Source organism: Pholis gunnellus, assembly GCF_910591455.1.
Source record: "Pholis gunnellus genome assembly, chromosome: 1".
Taxonomy (NCBI): Eukaryota; Metazoa; Chordata; class Actinopteri; order Perciformes; family Pholidae; genus Pholis; species Pholis gunnellus.
In genome coordinates, this window is record NC_136528.1 from 17,325,496 (window position 1) to 17,334,434 (window position 8,939).

The 8,939-nt window shown below is 41.8% G+C and overlaps 1 protein-coding gene across 1 annotated transcript; it reads left to right on the forward strand.

Moving 5' to 3' along the window:
* Positions 1 to 1,321: 1,321 nt before the first annotated feature.
* On the forward strand, positions 1,322 to 8,784 carry ddx21 (DEAD (Asp-Glu-Ala-Asp) box helicase 21). Its single transcript, XM_079161786.1, has 15 exons — positions 1,322 to 1,420; positions 2,546 to 2,860; positions 3,349 to 3,424; positions 3,703 to 3,881; positions 4,023 to 4,140; positions 4,274 to 4,459; positions 4,923 to 5,068; positions 5,372 to 5,521; positions 5,643 to 5,804; positions 5,943 to 6,062; positions 6,467 to 6,540; positions 6,761 to 6,920; positions 7,201 to 7,335; positions 7,543 to 7,587; positions 7,704 to 8,784. Exons 1-15 carry the CDS (start codon positions 1,337 to 1,339, stop codon positions 7,995 to 7,997), a joined length of 2,244 nt encoding a protein of 747 aa, XP_079017912.1. The 5' UTR covers positions 1,322 to 1,336; the 3' UTR covers positions 7,998 to 8,784.
* The last annotated feature ends 155 nt before the right edge of the window (positions 8,785 to 8,939 follow it).

An 8,939-nucleotide genomic window follows, 5' to 3' on the forward strand; every position in this document is an offset into this window, starting at 1 on the left:
TTATATCATGTTTATGCTGTCTACACTGATGTTGTGCCGACTGTCTTTATGTGCAGCAGCGTGCATAAAGACCTTTGTTGGAGTCAAATGTACATTTTACTTTACTTCAAGCATGTATTTTTGTGAATGTACACAATGCTGCCATAGGCCTTCTTTGTTCTTATGAGTTTAATATACCCTGTTAAACTACAACTTTTTAAACATGAAAACACACTGTTGAGTTTGACAGCTGTGAATATGGTAATAAGCCATGACTTTACCATCAAAGCTGGGTTCCTGTAAAGCCTTAATTTGCTTTATACTATGTTTATTGTTAATCGATTTTTTAAAGATTTTGCATGGATTTTGAGAAGGATGAATACACCCAAATTGAGTCTCAAGCTTTCTCCCATACAAGTGGATTATCCCAATATGCATTGTCTCAGTATATCAATAGTGCCTCTACTGGCACTCTATATCTGATTCATTGGCACCAATATCGCGCATGTTCTGTTGTGATACTAAGAAATACTAACTTAGAGAAAACATTTGTACTAAATTGTTTGTTGTGCCAATGCATCCGTTCACAAGTTTATAGCACTTCAATATTCAAATCATAGACCATTTACACTTTGTTACACACTTGCTTCATATTGACTATCTATAAAACTATTACTGATGGCAAAACAGAGTGAACTGAATTATAAGTTACTGTGGGATCTTTAAGCATGCCCCCTTAACAAAAAAGATATATGAAAATTTTTTTTTTGTAAATACAGCAAACAATTTGGGTAAGCCTTTTCAATGTTTCAGTGAAAATTGTTTAATGAGTGAATTTGGTAACTAATGGATATTGCTTACAATAAGGTTATGTAAAAACAACAAACTAAGTTTCCAAATGACCTGTGCGCCATCTGCTGGGAAGTTAGTTATCGTTGTTACCGTGTCGATGTCGACGGCAATACATGTGTTTAAAGAGCATTGTGGTTTGTACTATAATGAGTGTATCAAATGATAATAAGTTGAGCTTGTTTGGGTGAGCTGTCATCAGCACCACTCACATTTTTACAATAAGTATTGTTATAAAATAATTCATTATTTGTCAAATAAAAACAACAATTAATTGTATTATTCCTTTTAGTTATTCTACGGAGTGAACAATTCGCAGTAATTCATTTTGGACAGTAGCGTCTTACGTAAGCCTAACTAAGGTTCTTGCTTGTCTATCGCTTCTATTTCTATGTCTGGCTCGTGAGCACACTTCCTCGCGAGTCGCAACCTTGCGCGTTCCTTTCCATCCGCGTGCCCGTGGGTTGTGCTGCGTGTCTACACTGAGGGGTTCCAACAGGGGAGAAAAATGCCGACAAAAATCATCTTTGAAACTGAAGATCAAGCCATGGATGACGGCGTGGACACTGTCGCGGAGGCTAAACCCAGAAAGGTGAGCAGCGTGACTCTCGTCGCCCTGGACAGACTAAAATAACCGTTTAGCTCGTCCTACGTCTCGTCCCCGGCGACTCCATTTTTTAACAACATGTGGCTCAACGTGCTAGCCCTCGTTTAACCGGCCAACTAACTGTTAGGAAACCAACGTAAGATAGGCTTATGGAGCGATACTAGTAGTGAAATGTTATAAACACAGTGTAGTGTGACAGTGTATGAATTAAGAAAATGTACGCGATCCACTGCTAAGTTATTGTTAGCATGCATTGTTATCTTAGCCCAGCTAGCCCCGCAAGTGAGCTGATCTGTAGATCACATGGACGTACGGGTGGGACAACGTGGACGCCTTTTAACACCAACTCTGACTGTGTTCGCGCTGTGGGCACGGCCTGATGACGTTTTATACAGCTGGGCTCGTCAGCTGTTCGTCAAGCAGACAAAACAACCGTCTTAAAAGAGTGAAGATTTCAGCCCTGTTGGATTTTCTTCGAGATTGCCACTTTAATTACAGCTGCTACTAATGTTAACTCAAGCTCACTTACAGTAAGAGGAACTCTAGTTGGGATTGTCTCCAATAATTATCTTTGATAAATAAATGTGCACGCTACTTTATATAGTGTCAGAACTTATGAAAAATAGTTATATTTACATACAATGTCCTATGAATCACCATATGATGTGATTGGAGAATGATGATCATTAAATTAGCTTATTACTTGTATTGTATTATGTGGTAACAGGTGGAAATGTTGACACATGTATCTCTAGTGTATGTGGCCATATTTCTCAATTAATCTGCTCTTATTCCATTAACGTGCTTATTACATAGTTTAGCTGCAAAAGTACCAAACTGGATATAGCGCTCTCTGAAATACACGGTATTCTTTATTTGAGACTTCCTCCGTCGCTTCACAGGAGTGAAACCAGCTTTGATATTAACCGCCCATCTCTAATTAGACCGCACCTAACCTTAATCAAACGTCACAATTGAAATTGCAACACGATGAGATAACTCCAATTTAGATTTTACTCAAGCAGCCAACATTTTTCTCTCTTAAAACGTTGAGTAGCTGCACTGTATTTGCACAGGTTTAACTGAATCCTATTTGTCTTTATTAACCAGACCAAAGAGGGCAAGAAGCTGAAAACCAAGAAGAAGTTGGAGGACCAGGAAGAGCAGGAGGACCCAGACTGTGAACCTCCGGCACCAAAAAAAAAAAAAAAAAAAGACAAGATTGCGGTGGACCAAGTGACCGACTTCATAGAGGCAGACATGAACGGCGTCAGTTATGGTGTTGACACACCAGAGAAAAAAAAGAAGAAGCAAAAAAAAGCAACGGCAGAGGCTGAAACAAACGGACATTCCATCCCAGACACCCCCGCACAGACACCGGCCCAGTCAAGTGAAGACTCTGCCAGCGACGGCGAGAAAGAAACGGTACGACTCACGGACTGATGTTTTAGTTTCGTTCCTCTCAAGAGGAGTTGAACATTTGTGTTGTTGCTGAATGTGTGATGACTCAGCGATGTGGTGTTTAGAATAAGTGGTGAAGTGTGACCATGAAAACTGTTACTGAATACTTCTTACATTTTAGTTTAATTATATCGAGGAATTGGCCATTCTTTAGTCTTTTATGTCCTCCTTTTACTCGAAGCGTAGCTGCTCGTATGACATGTCGGATAAAAGTTGAGGCGGTGCAGTTAGTGTTTGTTACCAACAGCGGGCTGGCCTGCAATATGGGAAGCTCCCAGAACATCGTGAACATATTTTAGGATTAAGTAACAAAACAACCACGACGCAACTGCAAAGCAACTTCTTTCACCACTCGGCACGTTTTCAAGCAGCTACAAGTTTCTCAAATGAAATTGCTCCGGTTAATTTAAATTGCCTGTTGTCCTATCGTCTGACTTTGTTTATCTGTTTAGGAGAAAACAACAGAGCAGAAGGAAGGGGCCTTCTCCAACTTCAGGATCTCCCAATTCACCATTGACAAACTAAAAGGTAAACATCAAATATTTACATTTTCATACCTTAGTTTTTACCAGAGGTGAACTGATGCTTATAACATATTAATTGTTTCTGAACTGCTTTTTTAATTATAGAATACACATGTTTTTTAATATTGAAATAAATGACTAATTCATACAGACAACACTTTTTGTACTGAAAATGTACTTTGGAGTGATAACTGAGCTTTGGTGCTGCTGCACGGCTTTGGGGCGTCATAAAAAAACATCTTCTGCTCCTCACTCTCTGTCACCACTCTCCCATTTTCTCAGCCCGGGGAGCCACTTACCTGTTTGACATTCAGGTGAAGACATTCAATTCTGTATATGATGGCGAGGACGTCATTGCCCAAGCCCGAACAGGAACAGGAAAGACTTTCTCGTTTGCCATCCCTTTGGTGGAGAAGCTCCAGACAGAGTCGGTGGCGTTCACCAGAGGCCGGGCTCCCAAGGTACACACACACACACACACACACACGGAACCACCTTCTCACCGATCACTAAAATAACCAGCATCAGTCAAGAGTCCCACTATTCATTTGTTCTCTGACTACGTTTGTGTGTGACTGAGTGTCTTTTCTGTCTGGCTGTAGGTCTTGGTGTTAACTCCAACCAGAGAGTTAGCTATCCAGGTCGCAAAGGACTTCAAAGACATCACCAGGAAGCTGGCTCTCACCTGTTTCTATGGAGGCAGCTCATACAACCCACAGCGTAATTATTTTAAGAGTCCATTTATTTACATTGATGGCTTCTTTATGTTTGATGTTATTAAAATGCATAACATGACCATGTAAATACCAGCTCCTTATTTGTATTTTGATGTGGTTTTTCCCTTTCTGTCTAGTTGATGCGATCCGTAGTGGAATCGATATTTTGGTCGGCACCCCCGGACGCATCAAAGACCACCTGCAGAACAATAAACTCGACCTCTCTCAACTGAAACATGTTGTCCTGGATGAAGTAGACCAAATGTTAGACATGGGATTTGCAGAGCAGGTTGAAGAGATTTTGTCTTCATCATATGAGAAAGGTAACGTGAATCTGTGTTGTTGTTGCGTATATATAGGTGTCCTTGCTTTCTGTGTGTTTGTGTTCATATTTATGTATGTGTATATGGTTGAGTGTTAGGATTTTGATTTGTGTATCATATATGTAACAGGGCTCCAGACTAACTTTTAGTCTTCACTTACTTTACTCCTTTTTTTCGTCCTAATTTCACAATAATCGCATAATAATGATCATCATACACTTCCACACTGACGACATGGTGTGTGTGTGTGTGTGCGTCTTTTCGGCAGTATGAATTGCAAGCCTGTAATTTCAAACTATTGCATGAATGCGTCCACGTGATTTTTTTAAGCCCACACACTCAAAAAATTAAAAAAGATTGCAGTCTGGAGCGCTGTGTTAAAGTAGATTTAAAGATTGGTATAGAGTGGTCATGTATGTAACAGTGTGTGTGTGTGTGTGTGTGTGTGTGTGCTCCTCTCCAGACTCCGACTCCAACCCACAGACTCTTCTGTTTTCGGCCACCTGCCCTCCCTGGGTTTACGAGGTTGCTAAAAAATACATGAGACCAGAGTGCAAACATGTCGATCTGATCGGCAAGAAAACACAGAGAGCTGCAACAACTGTAGAAGTAAGTGTGTGTGCCTGTGCGGGTGTTGGCAGTTGCAATTTAACAAGCTTTCTAGCATTCTTAATTCTTAGGCTTAGAGCTTTTAAAGTTGCCTGTAAGCAGGGACAGTTACAGTAGTTGAGACTGTAAAATACGTTTGCATATATCTCCATCAGGAAAGCCCAGAAAGTAGAAAAATTGCTGTATTTGTCATCATCAACACCAATGGAATTGTAATCAAGTTAAAGTCTGCCAGCTGTATACATGAAACAGTCTCTTCTGTCACTCCCTGGCTTCTCTCACCTTGTGTCCGTCTCTTCGTAGCATCTGGCCATAGCGTGCCACTGGTCACAGCGTGCAGCTGTAATAGGAGATGTGATCCAGGTTTACAGCGGCAGCCACGGCAGGACCATCGTGTTCTCTGAGACAAAGAAAGATGTCAACGAACTTACCGTGAATGCATCCATCAAACAGGTAGACACGCTCGCACGTGCAACAGTTTACAGAATATCCAATTGATACAGCAGCAGTACAAACTGCTATGAAGAAGCAAGGAAATGTGTAGTGTTAATTTTCTTTGTATGTATCTTGTCAGAGTGCCCAGTGCCTCCATGGTGATATTGTTCAGAAACAGAGAGAGTTGACGCTGAAGGGCTTCAGGAATGGGGCGTTTGAGGTTCTGGTTGCCACCAACGTTGCAGCCCGTGGATTAGACATCCCTGAAGTCGACCTGGTGGTCCAGTGTTCTCCACCCAAGGTGAGATGCGTTGCCAATAGTAAGAATTTAGCAGTGAGAGTTTATCTCTGCATTTATCGAATGTGCCATTTCTATGTAAAAGTTATATTTTAGATCTACCGTCTCTGAAAATGTTTCTGTCTCTGTGGATGGTGTCAGGATGTGGAGTCATACATCCATCGTTCAGGACGTACGGGCCGAGCCGGCAGACCTGGAGTCTGCATCTGTTTCTACCAGAGGAAAGAGGAGGACCAGCTGCGCTACGTAGAACACAAAGCAGTACGTGTCCTTTTTTTTTTTAAAGATTCAGTCCAAGTGGAAGGGGACGAAAGGGCAAAGAACAGCGACAAGTTGAATTGTTTGAGGAGCTGTGAGAAAATATACAAAACATAGCTTGCAGTCACATATGTGCTACACATGGTATGGAATAAGGACAAGAAGGAAGGGGAGAATCAAAAGTAGTACATAAAAGAAGAAGAGGACGAGTTGAGGGTGGTGCAGCTGCGCTACATAGCAGCCAGACTGAAAGCCACCTCATCCCTGTAGTCTGAAATGGTGTTTTTAAAATTGCACAATTTTATTGACAAAGAAATTCCGACATTCAGTGCAACCTGTTTGACTGTACTTCAGGTGGTTCCATATTGAGTGTCAACTAAAATGCATTGTGTTTGGTGGTTTTCCAGGGTATCACATTCAAACGAGTTGGCGTTCCCACTGCCAACGATATCATCAAGTCCTCAAGCAAGGATGCCGTCAGGTAGATCATCATAGTGAGAGCCGAGTGTAACCATATGTATTTTGTTTTGGATGTATGAAGCTACTGTTGTTGATTACTGTTTGAAACTTTGGACTGTGTCAGCCACATCATTTGGTTCATGAGCTCAATTTAGAGGCATGCTCAATGCAAACAAAATGTATTAAAGCAAGCAATGAAGTTTTGGATTGTTATGATTTTTTTTCTTCTGTATTGTGTCTAGGTATCTGGACTCTGTTCCAATTACAGCCATCGCGTACTTCAGAGCGTCGGCTGAGAAACTGATTGGGGAGAGAGGAGCGGTCGATGCTCTCGCTGCTGCCCTCGCACATATTTCTGGAGCCACAAGTCTCGAGCAGAGGTCACTGCTCAACTCTGATGCTGTAAGTTTGCTTTTATACTCGTTATAAACAACCTATACATAACACACAAATATAGTCACAAACAAAGACACACACAAACGCGTACATTATAGTAACACATCTGGGCACACTGCTGTGTAACGCACTAAAAACATTGCAAGGGTTTCACAAGAACTGCAGGATGATTTAAACCGCAGCCGTCCTTGGACACACACACACACACACACACACGTGTGTTATTATTCTAGGTGCTGTATAACCCGAATTCCACCTAACTGGTTGTTTGTGTTTGTTTTTGCAGGGTTTCACCACTGTGCAGATGGTGTGTTCCCAGGAGATGCATAATCTGGGTTACGCCTGGAGATCCATCAAAGAGCAGCTCGGAGAAGAGTTTGAGAACCAAATTCAACGAATGACCTTCCTCAAAGGCAAAACAGTACGTAAACACACACATGTGTACATATGGGAGGTGCTGCTGGGGCTTTTAGTTGGGGCAACTATTTATTCACAGCAAGTAAACAACAAAACATCTGTTGCCAGAGTAAGTGTGTGAAACCTTTGTGTAGGTGTGACCTGACCTGTTGTGGTGCTTATTCTGATAGCACAGCACTCACCATCTCACCCTTTATTGTGTTTGTTACAGGGAGTTTGTTTTGATGTCCCAGCTGACAAAGTCAAGGAGGTTCTGGTGAGAACAACTGCAAAAACTCAAAGTCAAGATAAATAATCTAACATATAACATGTTTGTTGCTGAAGTTGACAATCCTGCTAACATCCTTTTCACCCCACTTGATCCTTCAACAGGAGGGCTGGAAGGACGGTCGGCGTTGGCAGCTGACTGTAGCCACAGAGCTCCCAGAACTGGAGGAGAAGCAGTTCAGTGGTGGTGGTGGTGGAGGAGGAGGAGGAGGAGGAGGGTTCAGAGGTGGGAGAGGGCGTGGTGGAGGGGGGTATGGTGGCCGTAGTAACGGGTTTCGGAGCGGTGGCTATGGCGGTGGCGGCGGCGGCGGCGGTGGCTATGGCGGTGGCGGTCGCGGTGGCTTTGGCGAAAAAAGAGGGACACACAAACGCAACTTCAGTGACGCTTTTGATTATTGAAGTGCCAACCTGTGGACTGATAAGACTGCCTGCCACTCATCTGGGCTGGCAGGGTTTTTATTGGCTGTGAGTGAGTGGAATCAATTTCCATCATCAGCTTCCAGATATTCAGAAGTTTCATATACAGTACATTAAATGACCAACATCCCCTCTTTCAAAATAAAGTTCCGTGATATCTGAGTAAATTACATTTATTTCTAGCCATTTCCTGCTGGTTTGAGATCAGACTTTTCTGTGTGCAGTTTATTTACACAGGACCACTGGCACTGTGTGTGCTTCTTTTAGTGACACATAAGTGGAAACTCAAGAAGTGACATTACTACATATATTAGTGCATCATTCAGTTGCTATGTCTTGAATGGCATAGGATCAAAACCATTGGGATAATCAATCTATAGTAAAAGTGTAGCATTACATAATGACTGAAAACTCAATCAATGTGTCATTCATTGAGTTTTATGTAAAAGTGTTTTTGTACTGGGTGTTTGGGGAACACTGGCAGTAATCAGACTTGAGCCTTTGTCCAGAAATGGAAGGTACCTCATTCTGACCGAACAACTTGTAAACATGCTACTTGTTACATGACTACACTCTGAGTAGTACTACAAAGGTGCACACAACCTTTACGGTTGTGCTCAGTGTCGGGTTGCTGCCTCACCGTCAGCTGAAACTCTTCCCCAAAATATATTGGATGATTGCTTTGCAATTGCCTCTATTTAAGAACTGTATCTACTGCTTCCATTCATTTGAATGAAATGACTTCTTCATTAAAAAAAGGTCAACTCCGGTTGTGTTTATTCTTTTTAAAGGGGTGTGAAATAAGCATGTATAGATTTGAATGTGAACTGATTTTGGGAGCCTGATGCTTAACGTTTAACTTCAGCTTGCCTTTAAGAAAATATACAGTAGGTGCAAACTGGATCACTAACAGTTTAGTGCTAT

Bases quoted from the DNA above. Each gene is read 5' to 3' on its own strand.
- ddx21 (XM_079161786.1), top strand. From the start codon at position 1,337: ATGCCGACAAAAATCATCTTTGAAACTGAAGATCAAGCCATGGATGAC. The intron at 5,522-5,642 runs GTAGACACGCTC...GTATCTTGTCAG, and splicing joins TGAATGCATCCATCAAACAG to AGTGCCCAGTGCCTCCATGG. The intron at 6,921-7,200 runs GTAAGTTTGCTT...TTGTTTTTGCAG, and splicing joins CACTGCTCAACTCTGATGCT to GGTTTCACCACTGTGCAGAT.